The sequence below is a fragment of the Prionailurus bengalensis genome, chromosome C1 (genome assembly GCF_016509475.1).
Source record: "Prionailurus bengalensis isolate Pbe53 chromosome C1, Fcat_Pben_1.1_paternal_pri, whole genome shotgun sequence".
Classification (NCBI taxonomy): domain Eukaryota; kingdom Metazoa; phylum Chordata; class Mammalia; order Carnivora; family Felidae; genus Prionailurus; species Prionailurus bengalensis.
The window spans coordinates 44,384,394-44,403,708 of NC_057345.1; the positions used below are offsets into that span (position 1 = coordinate 44,384,394).

General features: G+C 54.7%; 1 protein-coding gene across 1 annotated transcript in view; it reads left to right on the plus strand.

Annotated features, from left to right (window-relative positions):
• MROH7 (maestro heat like repeat family member 7) overlaps positions 1-19,315 on the plus strand; it is a 49,940-nt gene that overhangs the window by 22,227 nt on the left and 8,398 nt on the right. The window contains 11 exon segments of the mRNA XM_043575074.1: positions 202-297; positions 788-892; positions 1,103-1,238; positions 3,705-3,817; positions 4,155-4,331; positions 4,767-4,921; positions 7,095-7,233; positions 9,823-10,013; positions 13,112-13,249; positions 14,368-14,482; positions 18,126-18,266. Of these exon segments, the coding sequence (XP_043431009.1) occupies positions 202-297; positions 788-892; positions 1,103-1,238; positions 3,705-3,817; positions 4,155-4,331; positions 4,767-4,921; positions 7,095-7,233; positions 9,823-10,013; positions 13,112-13,249; positions 14,368-14,482; positions 18,126-18,266 (1,506 nt within the window).

The following is a 19,315-nucleotide window of genomic DNA, read 5'->3' on the forward strand; positions in this document are numbered from 1 at the left end:
TAAGGAAATCGTAACCCATGCGGGGGTGGGGGGAGTAATTCCTCCCATATCGCACCTCAAGTTAGTCTCAGAGGTGGGACCAGAAAGCGGCTCTCATGGGTCCAAATGCCCCTCCACCCCTCACCCACAGGAGGGGTTGCCGGGCGCCGGGGTCTGCTCCAGAGACCCCCTAGTGGCTTGGTCCCCCTCCTGTCCCCACAGACACTTTACCGACAGACCCTGGATGCCCTGCAGACACTGCTCAACGCCCTCTTTGTCGAGGACCCCACTCCTGCTGGGCTGAAGAGCATCTTGGAGGTGTGGGGGCAGGGAGGAGAGGAAGGACAGAGAGGAAAGGAGACCTGGCTGGGGGGCGGTGGGGAGGCTGTGCCCAGAAGGAGGGGTTTGAGATCCGGGTGTCATCTCGTGCCAGTGTTCTGCCTCCCTGTCGCTCGTGCAGGCCCTTTTCCAAACCCCTTCTCTGTCACTCTCTCCCTATCCCCCGTGTTCCTGTTCTAGCTGCCCCTATCGCTTTGCCTTCTCCACTCTCGTCCCTGTCTCTCTCTTTATCGTGACTCCCCACCGTTCATCTCTCTCCCCACTGGCCTTCGTCCTCCCTCTCGTCTTCCAGTCCTGGGCCCCGTGCCTCCCTATGCTCCAGGAGGAGGAGGAGGAGGAGGGCTGTGGACAGTTGCCTTTATGCCCTCCCTGGAAGCTTCCTGCTGATTGGTGAAGGTCGACCTGCCCACCCAGGCAGGAGAGGCTGGCCTCCAGCCTGTAGCTCTGAGTCTCATCCTTGTCCTCACAGCCCCTGGGGCCCTGGATGAACTCCGGGAAGACCCATGAGCGAGCACGGGCTGTGAACAGCAACGTCTCTGTGTTGAACCACGTGCTTCTGACCCTGCCTTTCTTTGTGAGTGGCCCCTGGGAGGGGAGGACACTCATAGGGAGAATCTTCCTGGCTCCAAGGGAGCCCATGCATCTGTCCAGAGATTGCCAGGTGACCCTTGTCATCCTCAGAGGACTCTGCTATCAGGGCCAGACCATCCAGCTCTGGTCACTATTTACTGTATAGTATTACTGAACCTTTAAGACCCAGTCCCTAAAGTTATGACACAAACAGATGTCCTCGGGGTTTCCGGCGCTGGGGCTTCTGCTGGGGAGGCTCATCCTTCGCATTGGAGATCCTGATGAGGAGATTGGCCGGAAGGCTCTGGACGGCATCATCATCCTCTACACCATCCTGGAGCTCCAAAAACGTAAGCCCTTCGGCGTGCCTCTGAGGCGAGGCTTCTGGGCAGGTGCTCAGCCTGGGAATCTGCTGGAGCCTCCCGTGGGGTCTGCAGAAGCTGGTAGGAAGTCTCAGTCCCCACAGAACCAGAGGAGAAGGGCTACAAACAAACCTATTTTGATTTAAGCAATCCTTCTATCCGAGCCCCTCCTCGCCTTCCAGTGTCTTTTTTTTTTTTTTCAACGTTTATTTATTTTTGGGACAGAGAGAGACAGAGCATGAATGGGGGAGGGGCAGAGAGAGAGGGAGACACAGAATCGGAAACAGGCTCCAGGCTCCGAGCCATCAGCCCAGAGCCTGACGCGGGGCTCGAACTCCCGGACCGCGAGATCGTGACCTGGCTGAAGTCGGACGCTCAACCGACTGCGCCACCCAGGCGCCCCTCCAGGGTCATTTTTAACAATTATTTTTATTTACGAAAAAATTTTTTGAGAGAGAGGAAATGAATGAGTGGGGGAGGGGCAGAGGGAGAGAAAGAGAATCTTAAGCAGGTCTCACTCTCAGCGCAGAACCCAATGCGGGGCTGCATCCCACAGCTCTGGAATCACGACCTGAGCTGAAACCAAGAGTCAGGCACTCAAGCGACTGAGCCACCCAGGCGCCCAAGTGTAATTTGTGGCTCCCATTTGCACAGCCCTACGATGGCACCATATGCCCACTCGGGCACGGTAGCCCTCATGTGCTGAGAGCAGGGCAAGGCTGTGTCTTAATTCACCACCGCATTCCGAAGGCCCGGCCCTGGGCCTGGGCACGGGGTGGGTGCTCGGTGAATCGTCTATTGAACGAATGAACAAAGAACAGGTCCCACGTTAGCGTCTGGAGTAGCTAAGACCTGCAGGGGGGAGAACAATGCCGGATCCAGCTTTAGGGAGCCGGTGACGTGAAATGAGCTGACACAGGCACCCAGCTGGCACTGAACCTAGGGGCACAGAGTCTCCGTTGTTACCTGCCTCCTCCCTTTCTCCACAGTCCCGACCTTGCCCAAGGGACTTCGGCATGTTGTTTCAACTTTCCTGGCTCTGGAGGCAGAGTGACCGGGCAATCTGAAATCACATTTAACTGGGTATCTTGTATTTTCTCTGGTGACCCCCAGACCCGCACTGTTAGATTCTTAAGGGTGACGTGGTTTGTCCGTGCCCACTGAGGGTAGCCAGCAGCAAAGCTTGGCTTTGAACCTGGGTCTGTCTGATTCCAGGTGTCAAGCTTCCTCCCTTTACAGACAACCCACACATCTGGTCCATATAGTCCCTCTGCCTCGACGGCCCTTTCTTCTGTTTATGTCTTGCATACCCTGGGGGGGATCCAGGTAGGACCCAGGCTGGGCCACAATAAGGCCTTAGGAAACGAGCCTGAAATATGTTTCCTTCAACAAAAAACATGCCAGGTCTATTCTAGACACCAAAAATACAGCAACGAAGTTAAATAATCCTCCCTATTGAACTTAGCTTCTTGTCGTCAGGAGACAACCAAATAAACAAGTAATACATAAAGTCAGATGATGATGGGCGCTAAAGGGAAAAAAGGCAGAAAAGGGAGTGTGCGGGGCGCCTGGGTGGCGCAGTCGGTTAAGCCTCCGACTTCAGCCAGGTCACCATCTCGCGGTCCGGGAGTTCGAGCCCCGCGTCGGGCTCTGGGCTGATGGCTCAGAGCCTGGAGCCTGTTTCCGATTCTGTGTCTCCCTCTCTCTCTGCCCCTCCCCCGTTCATGCTTTGTCTCTCTCTGTCCCAAAAATAAATAAACGTTGAAAAAAAATTAAAAAAAAAAAAAAAGAAAAGAGAGTGTGGGAAGGCCAGGGTAGTGTAGAGGTATCACTACACACGCACCAGAACAGCAAATGGGAAACGCGCAGCTCGCTTCGTGGGATGTGCAGCCACGGGAGCCCTCGTGCCCCGCCCGTGGACGCATGTCTGGTCCCCACCGGAACACCATTTGTCAGCATCCCCTGAAGCTGAGCCTAGATCCACCCTAGGGCCCAGCAGGTACACCCCTAGCTACGTACCTAACAAATGTGTGCCTAACATTCCCCAAAAGGCACGGACTAGGCATACCAGAATGTTCGAGCAGCACTACAGCTGGAGACGACCCAAATGTCCGTCAGAAGTAGGAGAGAGAAATAAATGCTGGTGTCTTCACACCGTGGAAAGTGACACGGCACCAAGACATCTAACCTGTGGGTTTAGGAGCCAGGACAGTGGTCACCCCGGGTAGGGGAGGGGACAGGGGACTGAAAGGGAGCCAAGAGGTGCTTCTGGGGCGCTGACCACATTCTGTGTCTTGGCCTGGGTGCCGGCTTACATGAACATATTCACTACGTAACAATGGGCCAAGCTGGTTACCTACGATTTGTGTACTTCCTACATCTATGTTTAATAAAAAGTTAAAGAAAAAAAGGGGAGGGTGGTCGGGCCTTACGGAGCAGGCTTTCTTCTTGCAGGAGCCAGAGATAAGGAAGAGACCAATAAGAAGGAGCTGTATGAGAGCAACAGGCGATTCCTGGGGCCCTACAACCCTGTCTGCCCATGCCAGAACATTCTGCGTGTGATCGCGGTGACCGCCTGCTGCCCATCAGCCCCGGGGCCTTCCTGGGAACAGCCCGCCCCAATGCCTTCTCCCCGCCTTCCCTCTTTCCAAGCTCAAGTCCCCTTTAAGGAAGCCTTTCCCAACCACACGGGCCCACCCCGAGTGCCCCGACCTCCCCTGGTCTGTGCCCAGAAGCATACCCCCTCTTCTGGGAGCAGGGGCCATGTCGCCCCTTCTTTTGTAGCTCCTCCCCAAAGGGTTGGACACCCACAGATGAACGGAGTATGCGTGGCCTGCCTGCTGACTTCTGCGTGCGTCGCTAGGGGTCTGTCCATGGGTGTCAGTGCCTCTGTGCCTGTTTCAGGAATTTGGAGACTTCCTGGGACCCCAGCAGGTGAAGGACCTGCTGTTAGCAGCCCTGGAAGGCTTGAAAGGCAGCTCAGAAGCCCGGGAGAAGGACTTGGGGGAGATGATGCAGCTGTCCTCGGAGGTCACCATCAGCTCGGTGCTGGAGTGGTACCACCACAGGGTGGTGGAGGTGGTAAGGCCCCCTGCGGGCAGGGGCTGGGCAGGGAGACCCCACAGGGCCTGCTCATCCCTTGGGACCGGCCATCTGGCAGTGGCAGGATGGGGGGTGCCAGAACCCCAAGGCACCAGGGCGGGGCAGGGGTGGTGGTGGTGGTGAGTTCTAGGTGCCTCGACTTGCAGGTGAGAAAGAACTCACTTGATCCGGTGGGGGTGGGGAGGGCAGTGAGGACCCCTGGCTGTCTCCCAGGGAAGGAACAGGCGTGCCGCTCCCCCCTCTCTCCCCCTCTCTCTCCTGGGGCCCTCTTCTCTCTCTCTCCTCTCCCTTGCCACTCTATCCTGTCACCCCCACTTCCTGCCTTCTCTCATCTCCATGATCTCCCCATGCCTGCCTCGGGCCTTCTCCAACCGGCCACCCGCCTGCTCACGGCTGCCCCCGGCTGTGCCCCAGATCCCAGAAATCATGCAGGCCATCTACATGCAGCTGAAACACATCCAGGAGCCACGGGCCCGCGAGGTGGCCCTGCTGCCCGTCTCCCTCCTGGCCAGCTCCTTCATGACCGAGGTGGTCGTGGCCCTGCTCACGTGTCCCCTCCCGCTGGACAGGTACCGACTGAGGGGTTCCCGCCACCACTCCCAGGTTGGAGCAGCCCCCATCCTGGGCTAGGAACCTGTCCTTCCACCCAGAGAAGGCCCTTGCCCTCCCAGCTGGTCACTTTTCCGTAAGATCTGTGGTGCTTCTGACAGCCATTCAGCATTTCCAAAGCACTGGATATGTCCGTGCAGGGTGCTAATACCTTCTCTCCTTGGTACAACAACCCCATTCTACAGATGGGCAAACTAAGGGGAGGTCTCTTGTCCTCGGCACCCAGTGAGCAAGCAGCAGGATGAGGACCTAAACTCAGATTTGACCAACTCCAAGCCCAGAGCTCTAGGGGTGCCGTAGAAAGGAGGTTTGAGTGTTGGTCCTGCCCCTGCCTCCACCTGCTGTGTGGTCTTGGGTGGTTTACTTGCCCTCGCTGGGCTTCAGTTTTCCCCTAGAGGCAGAAGGGGAACTACTCCCTGCAGAATTCCCACCCCAGATGGCTGGTTGTGACAAGTAGTGCAGCCAGCTGAGCTAAGTGCCTGCCCAGGGCTGGACGCTGCAAGGGGCCTGATGGGCAGAGGGGACTGTGGCCAGAGAGGCCAGACTGACTGCTCCAGCCTCCCAGTCCAGGAAACACGCCCACACGTTTCTGAATGAACAGAACAAGGCAGCAAGTTGTGGGACCCACGCCTTAAGATGGTTGTTTGAGCATGAGGGCAGAATTGTGCAGGGCTGTGTGACGAGGTGTGTCTAGTAGGGACAGCTGGTACCATTCACAGAGGCCAGGGAGATCAGTTAGGAAGGTGAGGGCCAGGGTGATACATCCCCCTCCTCCCACCCGGAAGAATTTAACCCTTTTTGGCCACCCCACCCCCACCCCAGAGGGTTTCGTCTTGGAATCACTAAACCTTCAGACTCATAAGACCGGCGGGGGCGGGGGGGGAAGGGCACACCTGACATCAGAGTCACTCAGGATATAGGACAGAGCAATGACAGGGGCTCCTCTTCCCAGGAGTCCTTGCAGCAGCCCATGCAGCAGGCCAGACAGCGCTGGGACAAAATTTAAGGCGGCCTGGCTCTCAGGGGCCACACCTCCACTTGCATGAACCCCAGAGAGAGGGTCTCCTTACATCTTGTGCCCTGGAGGCCTCACATTCCCCACTCGGGGCTTAAGAGCTGGTCTCTTGGGCCTCCCAGGTGAAAGGTACAGGAGCTGCCCTGGCTTAGATGGCTCAGGCCTCCTGGGAACCGCTATCTCTCACAAAAGCTCTATAGACTTGGCTTCTGGGGTCCCCACGGGGGGCGAGCCCCATCCCAAGAGCCACCGCACCCCGGGAAGCTCAATGCTACAGCGTCCTCATCGGTTCTTAGAGTTAATTTATAGTTCCTCCCAGCCCAGATGCAATTTACCAATTGGGTCATTTTTACTATAAGCGATGTTGCCTAGCAACATAGTTGACATACTATCTTTATCATGTTTCCAGGGGAACAGAGCTGGAAAGTTAATGGAAGGTTCACATGCTCATGCAGAAGGGGGAAAGGTTCTGTTAACCCGTTAGTGCACTGGCCGGTCAGTGCTTTCAGCTCCCCGTGACAGGAGTGCTCACAGGCTGGCCCAGATGCTCTCCCCTGCCTGGAGTACTGACTTCTAGGGGACAGGAGCAGGCACTCCTTGAGATTGTGTGACCAATGCAAGGTCCAGGTCCTAGGGGGCCCCCCTGGCATAGAGGAATGATCACAGGTTTTGAAGGCTGGTCACTTCCTGACTCTGTAGCTCATTAGCTGTGTAGTCTCGGACTGGTGATTTCACCTCTCTGAGCCTCAACTCCCATCTGTAAGATGAGAATAACAACCCACCTCGAGGGTCATTTGAGAATTCAGTGACCTTGAATGTCTTGAATATCTCGTTCACGGCTATATGCCCAGAGGTTTGCTTAGTGCCTGGCGTATAGCAGGTGCTCCATATTTGCTGAATAAGTCGTGTATAAAGCACCTGATATGATATGGGAAATAGGGTTTTCAATAATTGTTAGCCCCCTGCCTCTTAGAGAGTGTTTTCTGGACCATTCCTTGCTGACTCACCCATGGGTGCCATTTTGAGGGCATCTTGTCTTCTTCCCAAAACTGCTGGGAGGCTGGGTGGGGCTAGTGCCCTGGTCCCCACTAACCATCTCCCAACCCCTGACCTCCCAGCAACGGCGCAGAGATGTGGAGGCAGCTGATACTGTGCAAGCCCAGCTGTGATATCCGAGACCTCCTGGATCTGCTCCTGACGAGCCTGAAGGAGAAGCCCTTCACCAAGAAGGGCCGGGCCTCGATCGTGCCCTTAGCGGTGAGGACCCACCTCGCCTACCCCATGACCGCCTGGTCCCTTATCTCCCTGTCATGATCAAATCTGTGCATATTATACTCTGCTTCACATACTTTATCTTGGGAGAGTTTACCCCAGTTGTGATTTGACAATAGTGTGTGGAGTCCTTTGAGTAATCTGTGAGATGCACGAATTCAGTGCCTGAACCTGTTTTGCCCACCGGGATATCCCTAATGTGTAGCCTATACCGGTACATAGTAGACAGTAAAAAAAAATTGTTGAACTGATTCATTTAGTCAACAACAGTAATTGAGCACCTACTGTGTGCCGGGCACACATAAATTCTGGGGATTCAGCAGAGAACAAGGCATGCTGGTGGAGAGAAGCAAAGACATGGTGGGTGGAGGGGTGGGTGATGTTACCCCTTAACAGAGGAGGACAGTGTTGCTCGGTGACATCCCAGGTCTCAGCCAAGGTCACAGAGCTAGTGAGTGGTGGGGCCAGGGCTCGGACCCTGATCTCCTAGCTCTGAATCCTGCGTTTTGCCACCGTGTCCCTTTGCCCCTCTCCCCCAGCACTGAGTTCTATGAATAAGGCATGGGCACCCGCTCCTTCCCTGATTTGGTTTCCTCTCTCAGCCGTTGTGTGTTAGTGTATTCTTGAGTCACCCGTTTGTGCTTTTTGTTCAAGCGTAGCCCGAGCATGGATACAGTGCGGACTCATTTTTATCTTAACGGTGTCGACAAACCATTTGAGCAAGACTGAGCCAAGAGCAGAGCCCTGTAGCACATCACTAGAGACTTCTCTTTATCCTGCTGACCGTGTTCTTTGGATACAAGCATTATCTTTGGTCTACTGAAAAATGTAAAGGCTCTGAGTCCCAGAAGCTTAGCTTAGCTTGCCGCTCCCTCACTATATGACCATCTCTAGCCTTGGTATTTAGATCTGTAAAATGGGCAGTAATAGCTCCTGCCTTGTCTATCTTACCTGTCCGGAAAAGTGAAATAGTGTGTGCGGAAGGGCTTCCCGAGCTGTAAAGTACAAACTGCCATTCGTGGTCCCCACCCAGCCCTCCTTGTGAGACTTGTTTCCCTGGGAACATGCCAACTTCACAATCTAACGCTTTTCCCTTGGGCTGGCTGCGTGGGGGCACGGATCTTGGCCATTTCTTCGTAAAGAAGGCTTCTTTCCCACCCCTCCCCTCATTCACCCTCCATCACCTGTGGGGCTGGCGGGAAGAGGACCAGAGACCCCAGTTTACAGAGGATGAATGAATCTGAGGCCCAAAGAGGGCTAGGGAGTGGTGGGACCAGAATGAGCCATCCAATCTTGTGACCCCCCGCCTGTCACCTCCCCCTGCCCCTGCACTCTCCTCCTGCCAGTTAGGCCTTAGTGGGCCGAGTGGGAGGTGGGCCCAGGCCAGGACAGACTGGATAGCAGGTGGAGAAGTTGGAAGGTGAGCACCCGTCAGGTCCCAGGGAGCATCGTGGGTCAAATACCAACAAAACCAAGCTTCCGGGACTTTGGAGGGCTGGTGTGGGGAGTCATGGATGGAAGGGGCAGGGGCGTGATCAGTAGGCGTGGAGTGACAGAGTCCAGGTCTGGGCCTCCCTGGCTCCCACTCAAGGCTGGGGTTAATTTCTTGGTTGCTGGGCACCAGGGGATCCAGTGAGGGTGGCCTGGTTTAATGGGCCAAATTGAAGGGGCAATGGGTGCCCCCTCACGGTCTCTGTGCCTGTGTTATGAATGAGGAAGAGGCAGGGCATCCTGTACCTGGTGTCTGAGTCCCAGACACCTGGGACTTGAGTCCCAGCCCTGCTCCCAAGGGCTGGGTGACCATGGGTAAGTGTCTTCTTCCTTCTGAGTTTGTCTCCCCACATTCACAACGGGATCAAGACCCCGCCTGACAGGGGCACCTGGGCGGGGCTCAGGCGGTTAAGCATCTTAACTTCGGCTCAGGTCATGATCTCAGGGTTCATGAGTTTGAGCCCCGAGTCCGGCTCTGAGCTGACAGCTCAGAGCCTGGAGTCTACTTCTCGGGTTATGTCTCTCTCTCTCTCTCTCTCTCTCTCTCTCTCTCAAAGATAAACAAACATTAAAAAATTTTTTAAAAAGACTCTACCTGACAAAAGGTGGGAGAGGATCCCTCTACCATGATTGTTCCAGGGTTGTGCAACATCAAGGAAGCAGGCTATTGTTCTCGTGTAGGGCTCAACCAGACAGCCAGGAGTTGGGGTGCGGTAGGGGGCGTAGAGAGCTGGGCTCTCCCAATTAAAAAAAAATTTTTTTTTAATATACTTAATTTGAGAGAGAGACAGAGCAAGCAGGGGAGGGACAGAGAGAGAGAGAGAGAGAGAGAGAGAGAGAGAGACAATCCCATGCAGGCTCCACACTGTCAGCACAGAGCCCCATGCGGGGCTAGAACTCATGAACTGTGAGATCACGACCTGAGCCGAAACCCAGAGTCGGAGGCTTAACTGACTGAGCCACCAGGTGCCTCTGGTCTCTCCCAATCCGAGCCCGAGAAGAGCCAAGGTCCAGGTCCAGCTTGCTAGCGAAGCGACCCGGGCCCCTACCGGAGCCTGCAGCCAGCCTCCCCTCTGCCCCCAGGCAGCCAGCGGGCTGTGCGAGCTCCTGTCGGTCAGCAGCTGCGTGGGCTTCGTGAGGCGCGTCTACCCCCAGCTGCTCCTGGCCCTGCTCATTCAGGTCCATTACCACATCGGCCTCAACCTGCCTGCCCGTGTGGCTTTGCGCAAGGACGCCAGGAAGGATGCCCAGCCCCCCGTCTTCGTACCCGTGCGGTATGTCCACTGGGGGGGGAGCCAACCAGCGAGGGTCCTTTCGAGCGTCGTCAGGGCGATCGATCAGTAGAAATTAGCTTTGGGACTAAAGGAGAAAACAGAAGCACCCTTTTACAAGAGCCAGTACATTTCTTCAACAACTGTTTGGGAGCACCTGCTGTGATGTGTGGGCCAGGCTCTGGCTGACACTGGACAACGGCAAGCAATCAGCTCACAATTTCGTTTCTCCCCCGGGCTCTCTAGAGATATTGTTTGTATTAGAGTTGTAGCCACGGCCCACCATTTTATTTTCTATTTTTTAATACAGTACCTTTTCAAATGTTTATTTTTGATAGAGCAAGCCCACGTGCAAGTGGGGGAGGGGCAGAGCGAGTGGGGGGCAGAGGGTCCCAAGCAGGCTCTGGGCTGACGGCAGAGAGCCCGATGCGGGCCTTGAATTCATGAACCGTGAAACCATGACCTGAGCCAAAGTCAGACGCTTAACCGACTGAGGCCCCCAGGAACCCACCACCACCCCCCCCAGCCACCATTTTATTTTAATTATTAACCGGTGTAGGCAATATACGCACATGGGTAAAAGTCTCAAAAGACGTTGGAGGTGAGTCTCCTTTCCTCTCCTTACCCAGTGACCCTCCCCAGAAAAACCGGGTTCTTTCATACCCTTCCCCAGCTGGTTTATGCAGAGATAAGCACACATTTAGATTTCTGTTTTTATACCAACGGTAGCGGACTTTACAGTTAGACATTTTTGCTTTGAGCAGCTACTATATCTTGGAGATCATACATGTAGAGCTGCCTCATTATTCTTAACAGCTGCATAATATCCCTATAAGTGCAATTTCAAGGTACCATAGTCTATTTAACCAGGATCCTCTCGATTTAGGTACTTTGCAGCCCTTGGCACTTACAGACGGTGCTGCAGTGAGCTCGTGTGTATGTCTCTAGGCGTGACTGTACATGTAGGACGAATTCTTGAAAGTAGAATGGGCGTGTCCAAGGGTCCCTGCATCGAAATCTTGAGCTGGAACAGGCATGCGCAGTGGAAAGTGCTGGTGAGCCGTGAGTGATGAAGGGGAACACGGCAGCACCCCCTGCGGCACCCAGTTCGCCGAAGCGCCCTCCCCAGACGGCACGGAGTGCAGGCGTGTGTGAGAATGACTGTCCCACGCCTTTGCAGGCACCAGGGAACAGACACGTTTATCTCTGCGGATCTGAAAGTTGGAAAAAAACGCTGTGATTTTCACTCGCGCCCCTGTTATTTTGAATGAGGTGGAAGGTGAAATGCCGTTTGTGTTTCCTGTTCTGTGAGCGGTGTTTGCCCCGTTTTATACGGGACTGCTGGGGATTTTTCTGGTGAGAGCGTTTTCTGTGCTGAGCACGTTAAGTCTTTGTCACTCGTGTTCCAGTTTGTCACTTAACCTGCAACATTTCATGGTCGTTTGCCATCCAGAAGTTTTACGTTTGTGTGTAGTTGAGTTTATCAGTCTTTTTGTTTTTAATGTTCATTAAAAAAAAGTTTTGTTTTTTTTTGAGAGAGAGAGAGGATGCAAGTGAGCAAGGGGCAGAGAGACAGAGAGAGAGAGGAAGGGGCGGGGGGTGGGGAGAGAGGGAGAGAGAGAATCCTAAGCAGGCTCCACGTTGTCACGTGGGGGTCGAGCTCATGAACCGTGAGATCGTGACCTGAGTGGAAATCAAGAGTTGGACGCTTAACCTATTGAGCCACCCAAGTGCCCCTGTCAGTCTTTTCTTTTTTGGCTTCTGTTGTGTAATGCTCAGAGGGGTACACGTTGAGGGGCGGAGGGCGAGCCCTTGTGTGGCGGGGCTTGAAGTTAGAGCACCTTGGATTTGAGTGCTGGTTCCATCATTTAGGCTGTGTCCGCTGGGTAAACTGCTTTAGCCTCTTGGCGGCCTGGTGTTCTTGCCTACGAAATGGGGGCAGTCTTCCTGCCCCACAGGTGTGCTGGAAGGACAAACAGGACCGCATCCCAGCGCGACACCGCGTGCCGAGGCCGGGCCACCCATGCCGGCACTCGTGAGTCTGGCACCCCTGACTCAGAAAGCCGGCGGGCTCCGGGGCAAACAGAATCAGAGGAAAGCAGAGGAGGCGCTGGGTGGGGGAGGGAAGGGGAGCACGTGGCGGAGAAGTTCTCGACTGTCTAGCGATGAAGAGCGTGGCCTCCCTGAGCCAGGCTGTCCGGGGAGCGTCCCCCCCCGACCCCCACCCCGCGCCATGAAGTCCACTTCTGCGCCCTGCGGCAGCCCCGCACTTGGACGCAGCTCCGCCTTGGGTCGTTGGCCCCCCCATCCCGCTGTAGGGTCAGGGCAACACATGCTCCGCTTTGCTGGGAAAAGCTGAGAACCTTCCAGGGAGGTGACGCTCGCGGAGTGGATGTTTGGGGGAGACAAAGGAGCCACGCCACCGTCCCCAGACTTCCTCTTAGGGTCGCCTCCCCTTTTTTGCAAAGCAGCACAGACCTCACTTGCGGGCTCCTAGCGCTGTATCTTTGGGAGGGGGGTGGGGAGGAAGGAGGAAGGGTAGCGGCATTTTTGTTAAAATTTGGAGGCTGATGGAGGAAACGGTGGAAGCGTGGAGAGGCCGGACCAGGCCTGACGCGCCGCTGCGTCCGGGTCGGGGGAGGGGTCCTTCAGTGCCTCCAGGTTGGCGAATCACTCCTTACGTGCCCTGAGGGGGTGAAGGACTCCGGGCCAGCGCAGGTGACTGTACAAGTGAGCAGACAGGACTGTCCTGCAGGGCGCTGCCCGGTCCTGGGCGTGAAGGAGTGGGGACGAGTGAGGCAGGACCCCGGGGCTCAGCTGGGGAGGCCCGGCCCCCACCTCTCCCTCTAGGGAAGAGGCTCAGGAGAAACGGGAAGATAAAGCAGCCTTGCTGAAAGGAAGGGAATTCTGCTTCTGTTTACTCTCTTTCTCAAAGCTAACAATCATTTTTAAAAAGCCTCTTTGTCTGGAGACACCAATTACCTCTATCTGACAATCAGCATGGCCGAGAGATGCGGGTCTGGCCAGATGGGAGCTGCTGGGAGGGAGTCCCGGCCTGTGGGGGCAGGTGGCGGGAGATCTCAGGCCCCTTGTCTTGGCAGCTGGGTGGTCAAAGTGGTGAAAACCCTGCTGCTGAGGATGGGCTGCTCATACGAGGCCACCTTTCTGGAGGACCAGGGCGGCTGGGAGCTCATGGGGCAGGCCGAGAACCACCACCGCGGAGTGTCCCTGCTGGCAAGGTGAGGCTGGGGCTCCCTGGGGCAGGGGGTGCAGGGAGGCGGAGACCCCAGCATCTTCACACACACGTGGCTTCGCGTCTGTCTCTGGGCCAGACCCTTCCCTCGGTCCATCACCTGTTTTCTGAACGGCGGGGTATCGCCTATCTTGGCGGGTGGATGCCACACACACGAATAATGGCACACGGTCCGTGGAGGCTGTGGCTATGACAGTGCCCGGCAGTTGTGGAGCACTTAGTATACTTACAAAGCACCTTTTCTCGCGGTCTTGGGACTTCGGTGCCCACGCTAATACAGAAATGGTGGGGTGGTCTAGTATTTCCGTGTGGGGCCTTGGCATCGGTCTGCCTGCGTCTGAGTCCCAGCTCATCCCCTTCCCGCTGTGTGTCTCAGGGCAAGTTCCTTCCCCTCTCTGTGTCTCAGTGTGCCCATCAGTAGTGTGGAAATAGGAATAGGACCCATCGCCAGGGTTTGGGATGAGGGTTGAGTAGAGTACTTTGAACAGCCCCTGGTAATGGCAAGAGCTCAACACAGGTTAGCTTTCGCTATCATTATGCTGACCAGTGGGCAGGGATTATCAACGCACATTTTGCAGAGCAGGATGCCAGGGTGCAGAGAGGGACAGTTATGCACCAAAGGTCACACAGCTAGGAAGTGGCAACACTGGGAGATGACCTCCTGATCCAGACCAGGCTCTTCCCTTGCAACCATACACAGCCTCGCATAAGGTTGGGAAGGCGTACCTCGATTTCGGTGACGTGGCTCCTACAGTCTGTTCTTTAACCCTGCGCCTTGAGTGCCCAGGATGGTGCGGTCCCGGGGGTCTCATGATACAATTGCATTTATTGAGCACCTCCTGTGTTCTAGGCATCATGCAAAGGGCTGTATGCTCTGTGCTCTTGGGCGAGCTTTCTCACTCTGAGCCTCTGTTTCCCCATCTATAAAACAAAGCAGTTAAACCAGGTGGCCTCTGAGAGCCTGTTGGGGTGGGAAATTCTGGGAACACAGGCCCCCAGGTGCCCCTGACTTGCCCAGAGTTTAGAGTGCCAGGCCAGACCCCGCCCAGCAGGCCCCCGGGGCTGGAGAGCCCGAAAGGACTGCTCGCCCCTCCTCACCCCCAGGGCCATGGTGCATTACTCCTGCCAGGAGCTCTGCCGCATCCTCTACCTGCTCATCCCGCTCCTGGAGAGAGGCGACGAGAAGCACAAGATCACTGCCACTGCCTTCTTCGTGGAGGTACCGAGGGGCAGCGGGCACCAGGCGAGGCTCCCCTGGGCCTCCCAGAGCACAGACCTCAGTTCACGTGACCAGTCATTTCTCCTGTGCAAACAGTACTTAACAACTGAGAGTTTCATGAGCATGATTGCTCTAGAATACAAAGGCCTCATAGAATTTCCCTTTGGTCCTCCTCTTTCCACTCCTTCACCCCATTCTACTCTCCCCCAGACTCCCCTCATGCCCAGGCAACCCCAGCCTTTGCTGGGCAGTGCCATGTGCTGGGCACCAGACCTGCAAGGTTGGATGTACAAATATGAAATTGACTCTGCCTAGCCCTCAAGGAATTTTCAATGCGGTAGGGAAGCCGGAGGACACCGTAATTATAACATGGGGTGCCATGGAGTGACCTGTGCTATGATGGCGGAAGTCCAGGCTGTGGCAGAAGAAAGGAGACTGGAGGTGGTGGTGGTGGTGGGAGCATCAGGGAGGACTTCCTGGAGGAAGTAACATCTAAGCTGAGTTGAATGTGTGGAGGGTACCAGGGGGTGCTGGGGGAGGTGAATCAGGAGGTTGGTTAGGGTCAGATCCAGAAGAGGACACCCACCAACAATTATAGCTAATATTTGCTTACTTATTTGAGGATAGATGGTTTTATTTCTTTATTTCTTTTTTTTAATAGGTAACATTTATTGAGCACTTACTATCCTCCAGGCACGTTCTTAGTGTTTTACACATATATTTGATCCTCATGATAATCCTGTGGTGCAGATGCTATTTCATCCCCCAGTTTAGAAGGGGAAACTGAGGCACAGATTTAAGTTTCCCGAGGCCACACAGCTCGTAAGTGGCAGATCCAGGATTCAAACCCAGACACAAACCCACTCTCTCCCTCCCTCCCTCTCTTTAGTTTATTATTATTTTTTTTATTTTTTATTAAAAAAAATTTTTTTTTTTCAACGTTTATTTTTGGGACAGAGAGAGACAGAGCATGAACGGGGGAGGGGCAGAGAGAGAGGGAGACACAGAATCAGAAACAGGCTCCAGGCTCGGAGCCATCAGCCCAGAGCCCGACGCGGGGCTCAAACTCACAGACCGCGAGATCGTGACCTGGCTGAAGTCGGACGCTTAACCGACTGCGCCACCCAGGCGCCCCTACCTCTCTTTAGTTTAAAAAAAATTGCGGTAAAATAGACATAACATAAAAGTTACCCTTTTAGCCATGTTTAAGTGTAGATCCCAGGGGCATTAGGTGCAGTCACATTCTTGTGCAGCTGTCAGCACCGTCCACAGAACTGCTTGTCGTCCTTCCTAAATGCAGCCTCTGTCCCAGACTGAAACTGTATTCGTTAAACACTATGCTGCCGTTCTGTCTCCCCAGCCCCTAGCAACCAGCACTGTGCTGTGTCTATGAACTTGCCATTGTAGGTTTCACATACGTGGAATCATACAATGTCCTTTTGTGTCTGGCTTTTTTCACTCAACCTTATGTCTTCAAGGTTCATCCATCTTGTTAAAGGGGCTCAGAATTGCATTCTTTTTTAAGGCTGAGTAATATTCCCTTGGTGTATATACCACCCTTTGTCTATCCATTCATCTGTCGATGGGGCTCTAGGCTTACCCTTTCCTTAACATTCCCCTGGAGCACTGAACAGTGGCTCTCCACCCTGGGGCAAGTGTCCTCAGCCTGGTCCAGGCCTTCTCCTCCTCCCCAGAAGACGTGGGCTGCTCTCGGCCAGAGCCGGGCCCACCATGTTCACTGTGGCACCTTGATGTAGCTCACGTGTCCCTCCCCGGCTTCCCCAGCCACCTCTGCTGTGACTGTCTATGTGCGTGCTTGCTTCTTCCAACGGCGGGTGAACTCAGGGGAGCCGTGTGACCCTGGCAAGTCCCGGAACCCCCCTGTGCCTCGGCTTCCTCGCTTATAGTATGGGGACAATAAATTGCCCACCTCATAAGGTTTTGCTGAGGATTAAATGAGTTCACGTGAAGCTCTGAGAATAGGGTTTGCACCTGGGAAGCACCGTCTGTGAGCTGTATTACTGCTGTTATTATTATCATCACCATCATCCTCACCAATACGCTTCCCTGCATCTCTAGCGTGTAGCCCGGAACCTGGTACAGAGCAGGTCTGAGCGTCAGTTGGGTGGATGGGTGGAGGGGTGGGTGGAGCCTTTCCTGCCTCCTCTCCCTCTGATCCACCGCCCTGCCCCTCCCCCCAGCTCTCTCTTTTCATCATACAGACACAGGGCCTCAATAGTCACAGTGGAGGTAAGGCCAGGGAACGGATGGGAGAAGCATTCCTGAGGCTGACCAGGCAGGGGGCTGCCGTGGGTGGGAGGGTGGTGGAGAGAAGAAGGAGATGAGGGTGATGCCCAGTTTAGGGTTGGAGAGTGGAGGGCGGTGGTGCTAACCCCTGCCATGGGAACAAAGGGGAAGGGTAGTTCTAAGGAGGAAAGGAACCGAATTTCGTGTTGGACCTGAACTCATGCACCGAAAGTGTGCTCTAAGCACATACTCTACCCCAGAGCTTGTGTTAGGTAACAGGGACCCAAGGAGAGGCACTCAGTTTGTGTTCTCAAGGAAGCCCCAGAGGGCAGAGGGGTGGCAGGAGGCAGACGCATAAGTAGATAGGGGCACTGGGGTTTCCCTCTTCAGGGCTCCCAGAGAAGGGGGCAGTCCACCCAGACGAGGCCTGGGCACAATGTCAACCATGGCTTCGAGGGGGAGCCGAGTTTTAGACGGAGCCACGCAAGGTGCTTGAGTGGAAGTGGGCGCCCTTGCAGAAGGGGATCCTGCCAGCACAGAAAGGACAAAAAGCCTGGGTCCTTCCACAGACAACGGGCAGCTTAGTTAGCAGCTGGTTGGCGGTCAGAGTGTGAGGATGGGCATGGCGTGAATGAGGCCCCAGGGGCAAGTAGGGCCCGATGGTGAAAGTCAGTGGGGGGCACAGGGGCTCTGAGCTGGAGAGTGACACGTTCAGCCTCTGGCAAACTGTTTTCCAAGTCAGGAGCTCTGGATGGCGCCATAGACTAGAGACGGTGCCTTGAGTGTTATATGCCTAGGGCTGGCAGTTAAAATCCTGAGCTGAGGGGCTCACTGAGGACGATGGGCAGAGGGAAGCCAGGCAGAGAGGACAGAGTCTGGCGTCACCAACACTGATGGCTGGGTGGGGACAGGAGCCAGTGGCTGGTACTAACTAGACCAGCACTGTCCAATATGATAGCCACCAGCCACATTGGGGCCTAGTCAGCCCCTGAAATGTGTCTGTCTGAATCGAAATGTGTTGTGAGTTTGAAATTCACACCGCATTTCAGACTTGATTGAAAAAAGTCTTAGAGACTAAAATATGTCAATAATCTCTTTATTGATTACATGCCGAAATGATAAGACTTTGGATATCTTTTGGTCAAGTAAGATGTATTTGGTCAAGTAAGATGTATTACTAAAACTGACTTCATCGATTTCTCCTTTGCTTTTTTAATGCGGCTTCTAGAAAATTTAAATTTACGCATGTGGCTTGCTTTGGACAGCGCTGACCAGATAGCAATCGTTCATGCCCCACACTTAGCCCCTGGTCATCTGGGGTGCACTCCCCGTGCATGGCGAGACGGATGGCTGCACTGGCCCTCGGCCCAGGGAGTAATTACCATCACCCCTGCAGCTTCTCCAGATGGAACAGGTGCGGCGGATCCCTGAGGAGTACTCTCTGGGGAGGATGGCTGAAGGCCTGAACCACCAGGACCCCATCATGAAGGTGCTGTCCATCCGAGGCCTGATCATCCTGGCCCGCAGGACTGAGAAGGTGAGCAGAGGACAGAGGAGAGCTCGGCCAGCCAGGCCCCGAGCTCAGGGAAGGGTGGAGCTTGGCCACCACGGACTCTCAGATGCTGGAACCCATTTTTGCCCCTGCCTCAGTTGCCCCATCTGTAAAGTGGGTAGATAGCCTTTAAAATTTCCCCATACATTTTATTCTTTTTGAAATAGTTTCCTTTTTAAAAAAATGTTCATTTATTTATTTATTTTTGAGAGAGAGAGGGCATGTGAGTAGGTGGGGGGCAGAGAGGGAGAGAGGGAGAGAGAGAATCCCAAGCAGGCTCCTCACTGTTAGCACGGAGCCTGATGGCGGGGCTCGATCCCATGAACTTAGAGGCCATGACCTGAGCTGAAATCAAGAGTCAGATTCTGAATCGACTGAGTCACCCAGGCACCCCTGAAATCGTTTCTAATCCAGATTTTTCACAATGACCCTGAAGGCAGTGTGTATAGGAGGGGTTGGGGATGGCAGTAATCATTCCTGTTTTACAAATTAGGAAACTGAGTCCCAGATTGTTGGTGCACCTTAGCATTTTTTAAAGAAATGTTGGTTCATTTTTGGCAGAGAGAGAAAGAGGGTGTTCACACATGAGCGCAAGTGTGGGAGGGGCAGAGAGAGAGAGAGAGAGAGAGAGAGAGAGAGAGGAAGAGAGGGAGACACAGAATCCAAAGCAGACTCCGGGCTCCCAGCTGTCAGCACAGAGCCCGACACAGGGCTCGAACTCACGAACCAGGAGATCGTGACCTGAGCAGAACTCGGATGCTCAACCGACTGAGCCCCCCCCGGGCGCCCCCATCTTAGCATTTTAAAAAGTGCTTTGTTTTCCTCTACCTGGTGCCGTTGCAGCTCAGGGTCTAGAGGGCCGAGGGGACAGGATGTAGACTGCAAGCTAACTAGCAACACAGGCCATCTACCTAGTGCCAACAAGGGGGTGGCCACAAAGGGCCTCAGGTCTCCAGGAAGGAGTGAGTGAGGACACAGAGGACTTTGGGGATGGGAAGAGCTTGAGTGAGGGCATTCCAGGCCGGTGGGATGGC